At 36.3% G+C, this 22,111-nt stretch overlaps 1 protein-coding gene across 11 annotated transcripts in view; it reads right to left on the bottom strand.

Moving 5' to 3' along the window:
* ZNF280D (zinc finger protein 280D) overlaps positions 1–22,111 on the bottom strand; it is a 325,027-nt gene that overhangs the window by 79,298 nt on the left and 223,618 nt on the right. For all 11 annotated transcript variants that reach the window (XR_015252668.1, XR_015252667.1, XM_086710764.1 and 8 more), the window contains 2 exons: positions 3,935–4,158; positions 398–555 (listed from right to left, as the gene is read on the bottom strand). Coding sequence is in view for 9 of the 11 variants with exons in the window: in XM_086710764.1 (XP_086566890.1) it covers positions 398–555; positions 3,935–4,158 (382 nt within the window). In the remaining 2 variants the exon portion in view is untranslated. The remainder of the gene's footprint in view (positions 1–397; positions 556–3,934; positions 4,159–22,111) is intronic.

Consider the following 22,111-nt stretch of genomic DNA (forward strand, 5'->3'; position numbering starts at 1 on the left):
GGTATTTCTATTATTCTCATTATTCAAATACTAAGTTGCCTAACATCACATAGTTGTATTAAAAGGCAGACCTGGGATTTGAACTCAAGCTATCTAGCTCCAAGATCTGTGACTTTAACTATGACTGTAGTTGTTTTTTTCATTATTTTCATATTTTTAAAACTATGATCTGAGGTTTTTAATTTAGTCCCCCACATATAATGCACAGGTTATTTACCTTAATGAATTATTTACAAGAGGGATTTTAATTTTAGTAACTAGTTTTAACAGTTAGAACTTTTTCAATTTTGCCCCCAAATTCCAAAGTCTTTTTCTTAGTCTTATTTTCCTAACAAGCTTCTTAAGTTTTGTCAGAGTTACATTGTCAAAATTGATAATATCCAATACTGTAACTTACTAGAAAATTCATGAGGTGTATGCGTGCTTTCAATGTGACACTGCAGTTGAAATGGTGTGGGAAACTGACGGTAGCAATGCTGGCAGGTGGTGTGGTTTTCCCAGCTCTCACTGCTCTGCTTCTCAAGTTCCAAGTGGTGTTTCATGTGGTTCATAAACCTATAAATGATTGTCAACAGGTGCAAAAATTCAGATTTAAAAACACAAATGTAAAAAATAAGTATCTGAATCTAAATCTTAAAAATACAAATACATTACTCAAAAAAAATCTCAAAAGCCTTAAAGTCTTCTAGAAAACTGTGTATTTTAAATAATCACTTTCATTAAGTGGCTAAATAAACATCTTTTCATCTTTGTTTTAAAAGAATTCATCAATGTAATTAATATGAAATTTCAATAATTTGCTCTAATTCTTAATCATTTCAGATTAAAATGTTTTTTTAAAGATAAAAAAAGCAGTCTTTTTTTCCATACACAAATACTATTTACATTTTTAAATAAAATTTATTTACTTGAAAGGAAGGAAATAAAATACTTGAAAGGAAGGAAACCCTACCACCAAAAGCAGCTATAGTCATGAGAGAAATCTTTTAAGGTTGTGAAGATATACAATAGATTCCAACTGTTTAAAAGACAAATTACTGGTATTTTTACTTGTGTCTTGGTTTCTAAATGCATGTAATAGCAATTTTAATGCCTACAATTACGAGAACCTTTTGTTTTATTTAATGATACCGGTTTACTGTTAGCACAGACCGTTCATTTTAACTTGCAGACTGTGCCCTTTGTAGGAAACGTCCATTTTTCAGTTTTACATTCTGCTATTTCAGCTTCCCTAAAAGGCTTCTTATGAGCAGGAACTATGACCTTCAACAGCAAAGAGTGCAATAAAACTGGGAACACCTATTTAAAAGAGCTTACTGAAGCTTTTTACTGAATTTGAAAGTAAAGTTATAACAATTTTTAGTCTGGGTCAACTATTAACAATTACTCACTTTGAACCTGTAAAGAATCTAGAAAGTAAATGATAATGTTATTAATCTGGATAGCAGTCACCATGAAGGCTATAACGTTTATCTCTTTTTCACACCTCCACAATACTACTCTTAAACAGGTTATGGCACACTCTGAAGTATCTTTTTGTCCTCCTTTGGTTTTAACACCAGATCTACAAACACCTATAGAAAATCCTAGTCTTGGAATATTTATATAGAGAGATATGGTCATAAGCCATTAAATTTTCACCTCACAACTTTAAGCAATTCAAGTGTATCTATATAAAATAATCTTTTAACTATCAAGCTTTCTCTCAATTATTATATGAGCCCCCATCAGGAACTCATGCTCTCAAACCAAACTATGGAAATGAGGGAAACAAACAAACAAACTTCTTGCAAGATGTTCACAGAATAAAATAAACCTAACCGTTTTTGGTGACATTCAATGTAGGAAACAAAAGAAAAATACCACACCACAGTATGTTGATGAGGCAGAGAAAAAAAAATCTATAGCTATCAATTTCTTACCATTCTCTACAAACATCAATTTGTCTTCCCAATTTTTACTGTTAAAATATTATTTAACACCTCTAACTCCTTTGGTTATGAAGTATTTACCATTAAGGTTACATTTACTCAACAATTAGTATTTTAAAAAATGCTCAATTCCTGGATGTTATAAGTGCTGTTTGCTTAAAATTTCTAAATAATCTGGTACTCTAAAATGTATAACTACTCTACTGAAAAAAATAATAAAAAAAGGAATTGTTAATTTTCGTATGTTTAATATTAAGTGGGCTAATCTCAAAGGAAAGGCAAAAGCTGTTGCTGAAATAACTTAATATCATATATGTAATATTTAAGTATAACAAGGAACTAAGTCAGTGAAACATATTTGTATGCATGCACCACATTTATTAACATGATTTTTCTGGTGTATTTTACTATTAAAGGGGTAATAATATGGAAATCGGTGACAGAATTATACTGTAGTATTGTTTCAATGTTATATCAAAAAGTACAATATCTCACGGCCCCTGGGTGGCTCTGTCAGTTAAGCAACTGACTTCAGCTCAGGTCATGATATCACAGTTCGTGGGTTCCAGCCCCGCGTCAGGCTCTGTGCTGACAGCTCAGAGCCTGGAGCCTGCTTCAGATTCTGTGTTTCCCTCTCTCTCTCTGCCCCTCCCCCTCCTCATGCTCTGTCTCTCGGCTCTCAAAAATAAACAAACATTTAAAAAAATTTTTTTTAAAAATACAATATCCCTTCTGTTAAACTACTAGGACCATTAACTATTGATGGCTTAATAAAAGGAGATAAAGAAAAGTGAAAACTCATATGAAATAACATACATGAAAGAATTTGGAAACTACAAAACACCACCATAAACAAAGCTTTAATAACTGTTATAGGAGTATATCACAATGTATTTCAGGGTTTTTCTATATCCTTCTTTTTGACCTAAGAACTCACAGGAAAATGAAATAAATACTAGGTCCAGAAGTAACCTATTGGTACCTAAGAATGCTATTTACAAATAATAGTTATCAAGGGTAAACATAAAAAGTCATACATAGGTATGCTTGTATAAACACACACACACCAGTGATGTCTGCAACTTACTTGGAAATGTGTGAGAAAAAAAATAGTTTGATATATGATATCAAATAGATGTATGATAAAATACAGTAAAATGTTAATGGTAGAATCAAGGTGGTAAGTATATAAATATCTGCAGTAAAATTTTTAAAACTTTGTTGAATGTCTGAAAATGTTTGTAATAAAATGAAGAAACAACCTTACCTAATATAAATGTCAAGCTACATAACCAATGAAAATACTAATCAATATGTCTTGTTACTTTGTTCTTGTTATGTACTCATTAATAGGATGACAACTACTAATATGCCATGTAACACAAAGATTACAAAGTAAAGGTCATAAAATTTAAAGCATACAGGTATAAATCTTCAAAATTACACTGGAAATTAAATTTGTAATTTTTGAAGAGGTTAAATTTTGAAATCAAAGCCAACATGTTTCCTAGAACTGGTATTTCTCTAAAGAAGATCACTTTTCCTGCAAGGTAAATGTTCCAAAAATTACAAATATGAATCGAAAGATCTGAGCATTAAATAAGATGAATATGGAAGAGGTCAAACTAGACAAAACATACTGAAGTGGTACTTCTTGTAAAGTGAAGAAAAATAAAATTCAAAAGCAGCTAAGAATGAAAATAATCTCATGAAAATTCCTAAAACCCTGATAATATAAGGGAAATGTTAATTTTCCCTTATTTGAAATAAAGTTTGTCCTTTCTTAAGTTATCTTAAAGAGATACAACTAAGTGGATCCAGGAGTCAACTCTGAATTATAAGAAAGAACAAGTTTTTCAACAGGACAATCTGCCTTTGTTCTTAGTAGAAAGTATTAAAATTACTTATCTAGAATGGCACAGAGAAATACAAGATAAAGATACAACATTTGTGTCTTTAGCACTCCAATTTTCAAACACAAATAAAAATAAGTATTTACATACCTAATATTATTTTTAAGAATTTTCAAGCAACTGAAGCATTTAAAGGTTGTGTGAGTCTTCTGTTCTTCCTGAACATCTCCTTCATGTTTTCCATAATAAAAGTCATTAACTAACATGATCAATTTTCCTTTCTCTGAATCAACAGTCTTGTTTTTATTTGCTGTACTTGAAAATTCTGTTTTAGCCAGTCCTAAAAAGTTATTTATCATGTCTGGACAACAGTACTGAAAGAGAAAAAACATAAGTCTTATTTAACACTTAAAAAAGATTGGACATCAAAAAACAACTGTATGTTTACAACAAGGCCAGACCATGTTAAAACTATGCTTGGTAAATATCTGGGAAAATATTCACCAAAAGTTTGTGGTACATACTCACATTCTAATAACAATAAATACCTATTATCTTAATAAACAACAACAAAAAATTTTTAAAGAAAAACTTTAAAATGAGAACTTGGCTACTGACATAATTTTTTTCCTTACAATTTATCTTTTTGGATATAAATATTGAATAATAACTTAAATGCTTAATTGAAACTAAAACTTATTCAGGGCGCCTGGTTGGCTGAGTGTCTGACTTTTGATTCAGCTCAGGTCACGATCTCAGGGTTGTGGGATTGAGCCCCACTTCAGGATCCATGCTGGACATGCAGTATGCTTAAGATTCATTCTCTCTCTCTCTCTCCCGCCCTCTGACACTCTCCCTCAACCAGTGCACATTCGCCCACTCTTAAATAAGTAAATTAAATAAATAAACAAACAAACAAACCTTATTCATTTCACATTCATGTCAAGATAGAGCATAGAAAGGAAATGTAGGTTATATGCCATAATGTAGATGTTTCATTATCAAGTGATATATGAAATTTCATAATATCTAGTTAGAACTAAAAATTGAGTACAACTAATTTGCCATTGCCCAGACTCAAGATACTAGAAAATGTATGAGTTAAAAAAAAAGCAGCAGTAGTAACACCCTGAAATCTAGAATGCTTAAATTTTTGAAGGGGAAATTTAGTGCCTCATGAGTAAACTCAAGATGTCACATAAACTGGTTCTAAAGTGGAATACTTTCATACAAGAGCTTTTTTTTTTACCCAACAAGATTTAACTAATTCATTTATTGTACATCATTTTCAGTCGTAGAATTTCTCCAGGGCAGTTTTTCTCAAAGGTCAGTCCAAAGAAGACCTACATTAAAAAAACCAGGAGTACTTGTCAAAATGCTAATTCCTGGGCCTACTTCAGATCCATAAACCACAATGTCTAGATACAGGGCCCAGAAATCCTTATTTTTCAACTAGCCACCCAGGTAATTCATTTATAATATAAACCAGCTGACTTAAACTCTTCGTAAATGTGTTACTTAGTAAATTAATAACAACATTAAAAAGTTTGAAACTCTAAACACAACTCTATTCCATTTCTAAGGTAACATCCATCTCTTCTTCTGCCACATCGAAATGTTAAATCACTGGTAAAATGTTCTGAATCACATGAGAAGCTGTTCCAAAACAGGCCTATAACATTTCCTTCAATTGCATTTATGCTTTTCATCTATCAGTTCTGAAGCCTTTAAGAAAAAAATATAAAATAGATCTATTTTAGATCTAAAAGAAAGGGGAAAAAATACTGAATAAAATGGGCCCCAAAACAATGACATAACTTGTGATTTAGGAGTTAAGGTTGCATCCATAAGCGAATTTAGGACAAATACATTAGGTCCTTAATACTACATGATCCTCTGTAGTCAACCACTCAGAATAAATACAGTTGAAATGAAACCACAATGAAAAGAGGGAAATGAGAAGGGTTTTCTCTATATGTTTCTAGATATTCCTTATGACACACATAATACTTAAGAGCTGAACACTAGGTAAGTCAGGCTATTTCTAAGGACTTTTATAGGGCTAAGTTCCTTCTAAAACAGGCTGGTTTTGAATTTAAGGATAAATGGAGAAAAGGATAGTTCAGAGTAAATCCATCAGCATTATCAGAAAAAAACTCAAAATACATATCTTATTACAAGTGATGTAATAATATTACAAGTGATGTACCATAGTATCATTTTGATAGATAGAACCGCTGACCTTAACTGCAATTTTACCATTGGAGTGATCTCAAACAATGGGAAAAATTATAATGCACAAAAATGATATATATGGAATAGTGTCCCTAATTAGAAATGTGGACAATCACATATATTCAAACAACAAACCTGGTTTTCAGACTGTAGGAGCTCTTGAGTCATATTTGAGATTCAATACTTTCCTGAAATCTACAAAATAAGTAGTCTATAGTAGAGTGTGTTACAAGGTTATATTTTTCAGAAACATCTAATTTGGTACACCCATAAGAGGTAAAGTTACCTTAATTACTCATAAATTACAATATACATAATAGATGATCAACCGCTTTCTGTGCCTCCATTTTTTCTTTTAAATAAAACAGGATCCGATTTTAAAAATAAATATTAAGTCTCAAAGTGTCTTTATTTTTTAGTATAGTTGTCATACAATGCTACATTAGTTTCATTCACAGTATCTTTTTTTTTTCATTCACAGTATATTTTAAGCAATGTTTCAGATCCCTGTAAGACAGATGAGGAATAAATCACTGAAAACCAAGAATGGACAACCTAGTTCAGAAAATTTAGTAACTGAGAGAAAAGCACAGAATCCCACAGAAAATATCCAGAAGTCAAAAGGCAAGAAAGCAACTTAAATGAGAATTAGGCTTAGAAGGAAGGTTTTACAGGAGGATAGAAAAAGCTATGGGATGGTATGGCTGAGGTATGGTCTAAGATCACCTGGTCATCTTTTATTCAGTCTAAAACCCTTTTGGTTCTAGCCCTTCACTGTAGCTCTAGGTTATCCCTTATTGTCTTCGGTTAGCCATTCGAAAGTATTAAACTTTAATGCCATACACTGTAATTTTAAACAGTAGATACCATCTTAGCACCATTATCATCTTCAGTCCTCCCAGTAGATGGCCATGTGCTAGTGCTTTGTTAGTACCTAAATATTTAGGTAAGATTTTCAGAACAAAGAAGGAGAGATGCTATTTTTAAATACTAAAATACAGAGGTGCCTGGGTGGCTCAGTTGGTTGAACGTCTGTCTTCGGGTTCAGGTGATGATCTCACAGTTTGTGAGTTCAAGCCCCCCGTAGGGTTCTGTGCTAATAGCTCAGAGCCTGGAGCCTGCTTCTGATTCTCTGTCTCCCTCTCTCTCTGCCCCTCCCCTGCTCACACTCTGTCTCTCTCTGTCTCTAAGAAGTGAATTAAGACTAAAAAAATATTTTAAATAAAAAAATAAATAGTAAATTAGAAGTTCCCATTTGATCAGCCTACGTAAGTCAACATTTCCCCCTTTTCCTAGGACTCATCCAAAGCCACAACAACCAAATTCTAAAAATTTCACTTTCATTGAAACTAAGAACCACATAAAATCCACAGACTCTACAAAATATGACAGTACTACCCAAAGCAGCCAAGATCAGACAGAAGACATGCAGGTGGAAGTAGAACAGAGAAGTCAAAAGGACCCAATAGTAACAGATCTTAGAAAGTGTCAGCAAAAATTTGCTAAAGATGAAAAACACACCCTGAAGTGCAAAGCTATATCCTTTCTTCGCAAAAACAGGTGCAGATGCTGGGGCAAGTAGGATGACAGAAGTCCCTCAGACTTCATTTGGTACAGAGAAGTAGACAAGGCAATGCTATAAAGTCAGACACACAAGTCACATTTGCAGGAAACCTTCTGCCCAGCAAAGAGTTATTATATAAACCAGCTAATAGAATGTGAGATTATTATGGCAACCTTGGCTTCCCTAAAGGAGCTTTGTACAAAAGAGCTAGCCCAAGAAAATCCAACTTATTCTTCACTATGATAGAAACTTACATCTGAACAAAAATACTTTAGGATAAAAGAAGGAAAACGTAAAATTCAGACAAAAACGCCATGGAGCAGATGCAGATGAAAACAGTGACCAAAATTTTTGTTGCAAATTTTAAAACCTTAATGACACAACTGTGTCTATTTGGAAGACCATAAAGCAAGAAGAGACGGCAAGACCAAAAAGACATTAAAAAGAGTAACAAAACTGAGGGAAAAGTAAGGAAATAAAATCAGAGAGATAAAGACAAATTAGACAACAGTGGTGAACAGGCATCGGAAAATAAAATGAAGGACACAGAGGTTAATAATAAGAAGAGCAAATAAAAAAAATTAAGTGTTAAAAGAAGAAAATATTTATGCCAGACAAAGGACATCAAATGAATGCATATTGGACAACATTCTCCTCTCCCCTTCAAAAGGCAAAATAATTACATGGAATAAATATTTTTAAATATTAATCAAGAAAATTACACTAAAATAAATTCTCAAATCCCAACACTAAGTCATGTCATTATAAAATTATCAGTCTTCCAAAATAAAGAAATTCTATGGACTGCATGCAAAAAGGTCAAATCACTTACAAAGGGCAAAATAATTCAGGCTTATCCCAGATTTCTCAACAGCAACATTCCATATTGTAAAACAGGAGCACCACAAACAAGATCCTCAAAGTAGGATCCAACTTACTTTATATCTGGACAAACTGTCCTTTTGAGAATGGATAATCGAACTGTTTTGAATATGAAAGACATCAAAAAATGCTGTTCCCAGGCCATGTTTGAGGAAATTACTAGAGGATGAACTTCAGCCCAACAGATAACTAAAAACCATGACAAACATACTGGTAATCAACATATTTACTGTGAAAAAAGATTAAAACAAATATAGAAATAAGGTTAACAAAGTCAAATGCAAATGTTATATGCCCTGGCAATGAAAACATTATACAACCAACAAATAAAAACTGGGAGGGGGTAAAAGTACAGTAAGCATAAGTAAGCTTGAGAAAGGTCACAGACTGCCTCACATATAATAGCAGTACACCAAAGAATATCATTTAGAGCTACCAAACGAAGTAGTATATGTATGAGCAGTTTTAATAGTACAAAGATAAATACTCAGAAAAATAATAATGACTAAAATCAGGCAGGAGAGGAGAAGGTAACAACGAGTGGGTTAAGAATACTTTAACCAACTCTAATTTTACAGAATGGCAAAATGAATATAAGACTACTAGAATTATATCAGCATTCCCTAAAAACTGAAGCTACATACATATGAAGCAATCACATGGTGAAAGACTTTTAAAAAAAGATAATAAAAATTGTCACAGAACCAAGACCAAAATAAATCATATCAACGAATACAAGTAAGTTTAACATAAGTGCCAAAACAAGAGATTTTCACATAGGATCACAAACCAAGAGGCATAAAGTGATTCAGAATGGTTAAAAATAAAAGGGTAAACAATATATTAGGCAAATGGAAACCACAGGAAAACAAGGGTTGTGAGCCTAAAAGTCATCAAACATTAAGACAAAAAAAGAGAATATTTTATAAAAATGCTAAAGGAAGAGGAAGTGATCCCCCACCCCCACCCCTGGAGTGCAGGCAGGGACCACATATCATGCGCCATGGAGAGGCACTTCTCCAGTACCACGGCACATAGAAGGGAAGTTTGAATCCTAGCCAAGCACAGGGGCATGGGAGTCAGAGGAGTGAGAAAGACCACCTGGTCTGCACCCAGCACAGTGAGGGCAGTTCAGAGTAATTTGGTACAACGGGTCCATGGAGAAGCAATTGCGGGGAGGGGGAACGGGTCGCCATTTTTCCCCCCACCACTACCAAAGTGGGGCCTCAGGGATTGGTCCTAAGGGCCCACAGTGGAGGGGGGAACTTGCCCACACCAAACTAGGCCCCTCCATGCCAGGTATACTGCATATCTACTGGCGCGGGATAGAGGCAGAGGAACCAGACAGCCCCTCCTCCAGACCAGTGCTGCTGCATTACCTTGATTAATTCTTGGACAGTTCTTGTTATATAGATATATTCTTCCTTCCTTTTCTCCTCCTTATCTCTTCCCTCCTCTAGCCTGGTTACCCTGGTTGTTGGTTTATTTAAGGAGACATATTTAATCCATTCTCTTGATACATATTCCACACCTCCTTCTTTACTTTCCTTTCTCTCCCTCTGGAATAATCAAGCCCCATAGTTTCTCTGTCTGGGCAACTTTATCTTCATTTCTTTCCCCACTCCACCCCCGCTTCTTTATTTTCCTTTCTCTCTCTCTGGATTAAGCCATTTAGTCTCTCTGCCCAGTCAATGTTTATTTTCTCTTTTTCCTCCCCGCCCTTGTCACTTCTCTCTTTGTATATGCTCTTCCATCAGCACCACCTCCACCCTGTTCTTTATTTGAGGCTGGTGTTTCTTGCTTTTGCTTTCGCATCGTTTTGTTTTTTTCTTTAACCTGTTTGTGTGTTTGCGTGTTTTGTTTTCTGTATGTTTGTCTGTTCATTTTCCTTTCCAAGGCTACTTGAAGGAACAAATCAAAGCACACCTGGTGGAGGGTCCAAAACATCACTACGAGTAGGGAAATAAAATAACCAAAGTCACAACAACAGAGACCAAATAACACTCTCCAAAAAACACCTCCTGAAGGTCCAGGCCCTGGACAGTGTATGACCCTCCTTTAATATAGCAGTGCTTACAGGTGCAGAGCACATAATAAGTTTTTAGAACTCATAAGGGACAGAAAACTAGCCAAAATGACGAAACAGAAGAATGCTCCTCAAAACAAAATGCCAGGAGAAGTGACAGCTAAAGAATTGATCAATACAGATATAAGTAATATAACTAAACAAGAATTTAGAATAATAGTCATAAGATTAATCACTGGGCTTGAAAAAAGCATAGAATATAGCAAAGAATCTATTGCTGCAGAGATCAAGGACCTAAAAAATATTCATGATGAATTTTAAAAATGCTATAAATGAGGTACAAAATAAAATGGAGGCAGCCATAGCAAGGACTGAAGAGGCAGAGGGGAGAATAGGTGAATAGAAGATAAAATTATGGAAAAAAGGAGGCTGAGAAAAAGAGAAAAAAATCCAGGGGATTTAGACAAATTGAGAACTAAACAATTCAATCAAACAGAACAATATCCATATCAGAGGAATTCCAGAAGAAGAAGAGAGAGGGAAAGACACAGAAGGTGTACTTGAACAAATCATAGCTAAGAACTTCCCCAATCTGGGGAAGGAAACAGACACTGAAATCCAAGAGGCACAGAGAACTCCCTTCAGAGGTAACATGAATGGATCTTCTGCACCACATGTCAGTGTGAAACTGGCAAAATACAAGGATAAAGAGAGAATTCTGAAAGCAGCTAGGGATAACTGGGCCTTAACATATACAGATAGACACATAAGGGTAGTAGCAGACCTATCTACTGAAACTTGGAAGGCCAGAAAGGAATGGCAGGAAATCTTCAATGTGGTGAACAGGAAAAATCTGCAGCCAAGAATCCTTTATCCAGCAAGCCTGCCATTCAGAATAGGAGAGATAAAGGGTTTCCCAAAAAAAAACTGAAGGAATTCATCACCACCATACCAGCCCTATAAGAGATACTAAGGGGGACTCTGTGAGTGAAATGTTGTAAGGACCACAAACTACCAGAGACATCACTACAAGCATGAAACCTACAGAAAACACGATGACTCTAAACCCACATCTTTTCAATAGTAACACTGAATGTAAATGGACTAAATGCTCCAATCAAAAGACAAAGGATATCAGAATGGATACAAAAACAAGGCCCATCTATTTACTGTCTATAAGAAGCCCATTTTAGACCAGAGAGCACCTTCAGATTGAAAGTAAGGGGATGGAGAACTACCTATCATGCAACTGGAAGTCAAAAGAAAGCTTGAGTAGCCATACTTATATCAGACAAACTAGACTTTAAACTAAAGCCTGTAACAAGAGATGGAGAAGGACATTATAGAATAATTACAGGGTCTATCCATTAGGAAGAGCTAACAATTATAAATGTCTGTGCACCAAATTCAAAAGCACCCAAATATATAAACAACAATGAATCACAAACATAAGCAATCTTATTGGTAAGAATGTGGTCATTGCAGGGGACTTTAATATTCCACTTACAACAATGGACAGATCATCTAGACAGAAAATCAGTAAGGAAACAATGGCCCTGAGAGATACACTGGATGCAGATATACTTGACAGATATATTTACAACTCTACATCCTAAAGCAACAGAATATACTTTCTTCTTGAGTGCACATGAAACATTCTCCAAGGTAGGTCACATACTAGGTCACAAAAGAGCCATCAATAAATATAAAAGAATTGAGATCATATCACGCACACTTTCAGATCACAATGCTACAAAACCTGAAATCAACCACAGGAACAAGTTTGGAAAACCTCTAAATACACGGAGGTTAAAGAACATCCTACCAAAGACCAAATGGGTCAACCAGGCAATAAAAGAATAATTTAAAAACTATATAGTAACAAACGAAAAGGAAAACACAACAATCCAAACCCTTTGGGATGCAGCAAAGCCAGTCCTAAGAGGAAAATACATTGCAATCCAGGCCTATCTCAAGAAACAAGAAAAATCCCAAATAAAAAATCTAACAGCACACCTAAAGGAACTAGACACAGAACAGAAAAAAAACAAAAAAAACAAAAACAACCCAAAACTAGCAGAAGGAGAGAAGTAATAAAGATCAGAGCAGAAATAAACAATATAGAATCCAAAATCACAGTAGAATAGATCAATGAAACTAAGAGCTGTTTTTTTGAAAAAATACACAAAACTGATAAACCTCTAGCCAGGCTTCTCAAAAAGAAAAGAGAGAGGACCCAATTAGATAAAATCATGAATGAAAATGGATTTATTACAACCAAATCCCTCAGGAATACAAGAAATTACCAGGGAATACTATGAAAAATTATATGCCAACAAACTGGACAACCTGGAAGAAATGGACAAATTCCTAAACACCCACACACTTCCAAAACTCAAATGGGAAGAAATAGAAAATTTGAACAGACCCATAACTAGCGAAGAAACCGAATCAGTTATCATAAATCTCCCAACAAATAAGAGTCCAGGACCAGATGGCTTCCCTGGGGAATTCTACCAGACATTTAAAGCAGAGATAATACCTATCCTTCTCAAGCTGTTTCAAAAATAGAAAGGGAAGGAAAACTTCCAGACTCATTCTACGAAGCCAGTATTACTTTGATTCCCAAACCAGACAGAGACCCAGCAAAAAAAGAAAACTACAGTCCAATATCCCTGATGAATATGGATGCAAAAATTCTCAACAAGATACTAGCAAATCCAATTCAACAGCATATAAAAAGAATTATTCACCATGATCAAGTGGGATTTATTCCTGTGCTGCAGGGCTGGTTCAACATTTGCAAATCAATCAATGTGATACATCACATTAATAAAAGAAAAGATAAGAACCATATGATCCTGTCAATCAATGTAGAAAAAGCATTTGACAAAATGCAGCATCCTTTCTGGATAAAAACCCTCGAGAAAGTCGGAATAGAAGAAACATACTTAAACATCATAAGCCATGTATGAAAAGCCCACAGCTACTATCATCCTCAATGGGGAAAAACTGAGTTTTCCTCCTGAGATCAGGAAAACGACAGGGATGTCCACTCTCACCATTGTTGTTTAACATAGTGTTGGAAGTGCTAGCATCAGCAATCAGACAACAAAAGGATCTCAAAGGCATCAAAATTGGCAAAGATGAAGTCAAGCTTTCGCTTTTTGCAGATGACATGATATTATACATGGAAAATCCGATAGACTCCACCAAAAGTCTGCTAGAACTGATACATGAATTCAGCAAAGTCGCAGGATACAAAATCAATGTACAGAAATCAGTTGCATTCTTATATACTAATAATGAAGCAACAGAAAGACAAATAAAGAAACTGATCCCATTCACAATTGCACCAAGAAGCATAAAATACCTAGGAATAAACCTAACCAAAGATGTACAAGATCTGTATGCTGAAAACTATAGAAAGTTTATGAAGGAAATTGAAGAAGATACAAAGAAATGGAAAAACATTCTGTGCTCATGGATTGGAAGAATAAATATTGTTAAAATGTCAATACTACCCAAAGCAATCTACACATTCAATGCAATCCCAATCAAAATTGCACCAGCATTCTTCTCAAAGCTAGAACAAGCAATCCGAAAATTTGTATGGAACCACAAGACCTCAAATAGCCAAAGTAATATTGAAGACCAAAGCAGGAAGCATCACAATCCCAGACTTTAGCCTCTACTACAAAGCTGTAATCATCAAGACAGCATGGTATTGGCACAAAAACAGACACATAGACCAATGGAATAGAATAGAAACCCCAGAACTAGACTCACAAAAGGATGGCCAACTAGTCTTTGACAAAGCAGGAAAGAATATCCAATGGAAAAAAGACAGTCTCTTTAATGAATGGTGCTGGGAGAACTGGACAGCAACATGCAGAAGGATGAAACTGACCACTTTCTTACACCATTCACAAAAATAAACCCAAAATGGATAAAGGACCTGAATGTGAGACAGGAAACCATCCAAACCCTAGAGGAGAAAGCAGGAAAAAACTTCTCTGACCTCAGCCGCAGCAATTTCTTACTTGATACTTCTCCAAAGACAAGGGAATTAAAAGCAAACATGAACTACTGGGACCTCATCAAGATAAAAAGCTTCTGCACTGCAAAGGAAAACAATCAACAAAACTAAAAGGCAACCAATGGAATGGGAAAAGATATTTGCAAATGACATTCGGACAAAGGGCTAGTATCCAAAATCTATAAAGACCTCACCAAACTCTACACCTGAAAAACAAATAATCCAGTGAAGAAATGGGCAGAAAACATGAATAGACACTTCTCTAAAGAAGACATCCGGATGGCCAACAGGCACATGAATAGACGCTCAACGTCACTCCTCATCAGGGAAATACAAATCAAAACCACACTGAGATATTACTTCACGCCAGTCAGAGTGGCTAAAATGAACAAATCAGGAGACTATAGATGCTAGAGAGGATGTGGAGAAATGGGAACCCTCTTGCACCGTTCCCGGGAATGCAAACTGGTGCAGCTGCTCTGGAAAACAGTACGGAAGTTCCTCAAAAAACTAAAAATAGAACTACCCTATGACCCAGCAAGAGCACTGCTAGGAGGGTACCCAAGGGATACAGGAGTGCTGATGCATAGGGGCACATGTTCCCTAATATTTAAAGCAGCACTTTCAACAATTGCCAAATTATGGAAAGAACCGAAATGTCCATCAACTGATGAATGGATAAAGAAGATGTGGTTTAGGGGCGCTTGGGTGGCTCAGTCGGTTGAGTGTCCGACTTCAGCTCAGGTCATGATCTCGTGGTTCATGAGTTCGCGCCCTGCGTCGGGCTCCGTGCTGACAGCTCAGAGCCTGTAGCCTGTTTCGGATCCTGTGTCTCCCTCTCTCTCTGCCTCTCCCTCACTCATGCACTCTTGCTCTCTCTCTCTCTCTCTCTCTCTCTCTCTCTCTCTTTCTCGGTCTCTCAGAAATAAGTAAATGTAAAAAAATTTTTTTAAATAAATTAATTAAAAAAAAAGATGACGTGGTTTATATACACAATGGAATACTACTTGGCAATGAGAAAGAATGAAATCTTGCCATTTGCAGCAATGTGGATGGAACTGAAAGGTATTATGGTAAGTGAAATAAGTCAGTGAGAGAAAAAGACATCATATGTTTTCACTCATATATGAATCTTGAGAAACTTAACAGAAGACCAGGGGGGAGGGGAAAGGGAGGGAAACAAAGTTACAGAGAGGGAAGGAGGCAAACCTAAGAGCCTCTTTAATACAGAGAACAAACTGAGGGTTGATGGGGAGTGGGGGAGAGGAGAAAGTATGTGATGGGCATTGAGGAGGGCACTTGTTGGCATGAGCACTGGGTGTTGTATGGAAGCCAAGTTGACAATAAATTATATTTAAAAAATGCTAAAGGATGGGTTTATAATACAATTGTGAGAGAATCATCCATATCACAAATAATATTAACAATCTTAGAAGTGCAATATATGGCAGAAAATATCAGTAATGAAAGATATACATTGACATTTGGTATTTCTCCATCCATGTAAGAAAAAGTACACAACAGGATGGAGTTAAGATGGCAAAGTAGTATGGGGACCCTAAGCTTGTCTAGTCCCTGACATCAGCTGGATCAGCATCACACCATTTTGAACACCTAGGAAATTGATCGAAGGATTAATGCAATAATCTGCATAATTTAAGCCAGAGAATTTGGCAGTTATGCAATGAATATAAGTGAATTGGGGGAGGAAAAAACCCACAGAGCCACGGAGGGTAGGGAGCCATTTTCGCAGAGAGAGGACCGAGAGATTAAGAAAAAGGGGAAACTGCAGCACATCCTGATCATGCAAAAAAAGCACACACCCCAAAAGTAGCTGGAGAGAAACAAAGAGTAAAAACACTCACAGGAGACAGGACAAGACATTTGTTCTCCAAAATCACTGATGGGGAGAAAGGAGAGGGTTCTAATACTGCCAGAAGTTTATACAGAATGGAGAACAGAGTCTGAAATTTCAGAGCTCAGTGCCTGGCAGTCCTCTGGTGGAAAAGTAGGGCGAATACCCAAAAGCAGGCAGCACAGTTCGAGGGGTCAAAGTCTCTCACGGGGAGAAGCAGTTCTGCTTGCACTGCATTTGGTAGAGGCCATACAACCTTCCTATGGGCAAGATTCTCAGCAGACCCTGGAGAACTGCCACATTTACTGATATTTTAACAATGATCCCAGAGTGGAGCAAAACCTGGCACTGGCTGTGTGTTGTGATTTACCATAAACTCTGAGACAGTGCTGCTGCGCGATCACATGAATGTTTTCTGGGACAACCTGGCCACTGCCCAGGAATACCCTACCCCAGAGAATCAGCATGGATCCAAGATGCCGGGGTCTCTGAAGTGTGGGGTTTTGAAACACAGCCCCATCTGAGATAAATCTCTGGAGGCCACACCAGGAAGACAGACAGCTTGGACAAAGAGTAAAGGCATGGAGCAGATGGAAGCCTGAGACAAAGGACGGTCGCTTGACTGCTTGTGTGTGAGGGCATGAAATTCCTGCGCCAGAGACTAGAGAGCCAGGTGAAGCTATTTTCACTGCAAGCATGCACATGCACATGCACACACATGTGGAACAACCCCAGTGAGCTAAGCAGTGCCACCAAGTAGAAAACAGAGCTGTTACACCAAGCCATGCCCACCTGCACACTCCAGGCACATCCCCCAGAGGACCAGCACAAATCACTTCCACCTGCTTAGTCTACAGACTACAGTGCTGCAAAGTTTCAGTTCTAGGGAAAAATGGATATGACTTCATTTGGATATCATTTGGTTTGCTTGTTTATTTTCTTTGCTTCTGTTTTTATGTTATTTTCTTTTTTCTCTCTCTGTTTCTTAGATACAGAAAGGGAAATTTTTAAATTTTTTTATTCAACTTTATTTTCTTTATTCTCTTTTATACTATTTTATTCAATTTTTTTTTTATTTTTTTTTCAACATTTATTTATTTTTGGGACAGAGAGAGATAGAGCATGAACGGGGGAGGGGCAGAGAGAGAGGGATTCACAGAATCGGAAACAGGCTCCAGGCTCTGAGCCATCAGCCCAGGGCCTGACGCGGGGCTCGAACTCACAGACCGCGAGATCGTGACCTGGCTGAAGTCGGATGCTTAACCGACGGCACCACCCATGCGCCCCTATTCAATTTTTTAATTAAAAAAAATTTTTTTTAATGTTTATTTTTGAGACAGAGAGACAGAGAAAGAGTGAGAGAGAGAATGAGCAGGGGAGGGGCAGAGAGAGAAGGAGACACAGAATCTGAAACAGAATCGAGGCTCCGAGTGGTCAGCACTGAGCGCAACGCAGGGCTTGAACTCATGGACCATTAGATCATGACCTGAGCTTAAATAAAGTCAGACACTTAACCGACTGAGCCACCCTGGTGCCCCTTTTTTAATATTTAAATTTATTTTATAAGTTATTTTTTCATTTCTCTCTATTCTCTTTTCTGTCAAGCTTATCTAAACAAGCAGACTGAAACACACCTAGGTTCTAGCTTCGTTTATTTGACTTTTTTTATTTTTAATTTTTTATTTTATTAATTTTTTCTTTACCTCCAAAATGAAAGGACAGAAGAAACAAACAAATGGACAAACAAAAGGACAAACAAAACTAAAGGAGTTGGTGACCACTAGACCTGCCCTACAATAAATTTTAAGGGGGACTCTGAGTGGAGAAAATAACAAAACAAAACAAAAAAGACCAAAAGCAAAAAAGACCCAAGAACATTACCAGAAATACCAACTCCATAGCAATACAATGGCATTAAATTCATTTCTTTCAATAATCAACTCTGAATGTAAATGGACTAAATGCTCTAATCAAAAGACACAGGGTATCAAAACGGATAAAAAAAAAAAAACAATGCCCATCTATATGCTGACTACAAGATACTCATTTTAGACCTAAAGACATCTGCAGTTTGGGGTGCCTGGGTGACTCAGACAGTTAAGCATCTGACTCTTGGTTTCAGCTCAGGTCATGATCTCGCATTTGTGAGTTCAAGCCCCGTATTATGCTCTGCGCTGACAGTGCAGAGCCTGCCTGGGAATCTCCCTCTCCCTCTCTCTCTGCCCCTTCCCCATTCATGTTCTTTCTCCCTCAAAATAAGTAAATAAACTTTAAAAAATTAAAAAAAAAAAAGACATCTGCAGACTGAAAGGGGATGGAGAACCAACTATCATGCTAATGGATGTCAAAATAAAGCCTGAGTAGCAATACTTATATCAGACAAATTAGATTTTAAAATAAAGACCATAACAACAGATGAAGAAGGGCATTATATCATAATTAAGGAGGTTATCCACCAAGATCTAACAATTGTAAATATTTATGCCACCAACTTAGAATCATCCAAATACACAAGTCAAATAATCACAAACATAAAGAAACTCATTGATAATAATACCATAATAGTAGGTGGACTTTAACACCCCACTTACAACAACACACAGATCATCTTAGCAGAAAATCAGCAAGGAAACAATGGCTTTGAATGACACACTGAACTGGATGGACTCAACAGATATGCTGAGAACATTTCATCCTAAAGCAGCAGAATACACATTCTTCTTGAGTGCACATGGAACATTCTCCAGAACAGATCACACACTGGGTCACAAAACATCCCTCAAAAAGCACAAAAAGATCAACATCATTCCATGCATATTTTCAGACCACAATGCTATGAAACCTGAAATCAGCCACAAGAAAAAATTTGGAAAGACCACAAATACTTGGGAGATTAAAGAACATCCGTAAACCAAGAAATTAAAGAGGAAATAAAAAAGTACATGGAAGCCAATGAAAATGAAAACATGACAGTCCAAAACCTTTCAGACGCAGCAAAGGCAGTCATAAAAGGGAAGTATATCCCAATCCAGGCCTTGCTGTAAGAAGGAAGCAATGTCTCAAATACACAACCTAACCATTCACCTAAAGGAGCTGGAAAAAGCACAGCAAATAATGCACAAAACCAGCAGATGAAGGGAAATAAAGATGAGAGTGGAAATCAATGATTTCTAAATCAAAAAATAGTAGAACATATTAATAAAACTAAGCTAGTTCTTTGAAAAAATTAACAAAATTGATAAACTCCTAGATTTATCAAAAAGAAAAAGGAAAGGACCCAAATAAATAGAATCACAAATGAGAGGAGATTTCACAACAAACACCATAAAAATACAAACAATAATAAGAGAATATTATGGACAATTATTTGCAAACAAATTGGGCAATCTGGAAGAAATGGATAAATTCCTACAAGCATATAAATTACCAAAACTGAAACAGGTAAAAGTAGAAAATTTGAACAGACCCATAACCACTGAAGAAATTGAATCAGTAATCATAAACTAACAAAACTGAAACAGGAAGTAGAGCATTTGCACAGACCCACAGCCAGTACAGAAATTGAATCTGTAATAAAAAATCTCCCAACAAACAAAAGTCCAGTGTCAGATGGCTTCCTGGGGCAATTCTACCAACATTTAAGAAGAGTTAACACCTATTCATTTGAAGCTGTTCCAAAAAATAAAATGGAAGGAAACTTCCAAACTCATTCTGTGAGGTCAGCATTTCTTTGATTCTAAGACCAAAGACTCCACTAAAAAGGAGAATTACAGACCAATTTCCCTGATGAACATGGATGCAAAAATTCTCAACAAGATACTAGCAAACCAAATGCAACAATACATTGAAAGAATGAACTCACCATAAGCAAGTGGGATTATTCCTGGGCTGCAGGAGTGGTTCAATATCCACAAATCAATCGATGTGATATATCACATTAATGAAAGAAAGGATAAGAACCACATGATTCCCTCAATAGACACAGAAAAAGCATTTGACAAAATATAGCATCCTCTCTTGATAAAAACTCTCAAGAAAGTAGGGATGGAGGGAACATCCCTCAACATCATAAAGGCCATCCATACACGAAAGACCCATAGCTACTATCATCCTCACTGAGGAAAAACTGAGAGCTTTTCCCCTAAGGTCAAGAACACAAGAGCAATGTCTGCTCTCACAACTGTTGTTTATCACAGTACTGAAAGTACTAGCCTCAGTAATCAGATAACAAAAAGAAAAAAAAGTCATCCAAATTGGCAAAGAAGTCAAACTTTCACTTTTCACAGATGATATGATATTCTACATGGAAAACCTCAAAGATTCCACCAAAAAACTTCTAGAAGTGATACATGAATTCAGCAAAGCTGCAGGATATAAAATTAACATACAGAAATCAGTTACATTTCTATACACCAATAATGAAGCAACAGAAAAAGAAATCAAGGAATCTATGCCATTGATAACTGCATCAAAAACCATAAAATACCTAGGAATAAACCTAACCAAAAAGGTAAAAGATCTACACAGAAAGCTATGGAAAACTTAGGAAAGAAATTGAAGAAGACACAAAGAAATGGAAAAATATTCCATTCTCATGGACTGGAAGAAAAAATATTGTTAAAATGTCAATACTACCCAAAGCAATCTACACATTCAATGCAATCCCTATCAAAATACCAGCATTCTTCACAGAGCTAGAGCAAATAATTATAAATTTGTACAGAACTAGAAAAGTCCCCAAAGAGCCAAAGTAATGTTGAAAAAGAAAACCAAAGCTGGAGGCATCCCAATTCTGAACTTCAAGCTACATTACAAAGCTACAATCATCAAGATAGTATGGTACTGGCACAAAAAGAGACACAAAGATCAATAGAACAGAACAGAAAACCCGGAAATGGACCCACAAATACATGGCCAACTAATCTTTGACAAAGCAAGAAAGAATATCCAGTGGAAAAAAGACAGTCTCTTCAGCAAATGGTGTTGGGAAAACTGGACAGCGACATGCAGAAGAATAAATCTGGACCACTTTCTTCCACCATACACAAAAATTAACTCAATATGGATGAAAGACCTAAATGTAAGACAGGAAGCCGTCAAAACCCTAGAGGAGAAACCAGGCAAAAACTTCTGATCTCAACTGCAGCAACTTCTTACTAGACATGTCTCCAGAGGCAAGGGAAACAAAAGCAAAAATGAACTACTGGGACCTCATCAAGATAAAAAGCTTCTGCACAGCTAAGTAAACAATCAACAAAACTCAAAGGCAACCAACATAATGGGAGAAGATATTTGCAAATGACATCTCTTATAAAGGGTTAGTATCAAAAATGCATAAAGAATTTCTCAAACTCAACACCCAAAAAATAAATAATCCAGTGAAGAATGGACACTTTTCCAAAGACATCCAGATGGCAAACAGACTCATGAAAAGACGCTCAACATTACTCATCATCAGGGAAATACAAATCAAAACCACAATGAGATACCACCCCACACCTGTCAGAATGGCTAAATGAACAACTCAGGAAACAAAGATGTTGGCGAGAATGTGGAGAAAGGGGAACACTTTTGTACTGTAATGCAAACTGGTGCAGCCCCTCTGGAGAACAGTACAGAGGTTCCTCAAAAAATTAAAAATAGAGCTATCCTATGGCTAGCAATTACACTACTATTTATACAAAAAATACAAAAATGCTGATTCGAAGGGGCATATGCACCCCAAT

This window comes from Puma concolor, chromosome B3, assembly GCF_028749965.1.
Source record: "Puma concolor isolate L17-30 chromosome B3, mPumCon1.1.hap2, whole genome shotgun sequence".
NCBI classification, from domain to species: domain Eukaryota; kingdom Metazoa; phylum Chordata; class Mammalia; order Carnivora; family Felidae; genus Puma; species Puma concolor.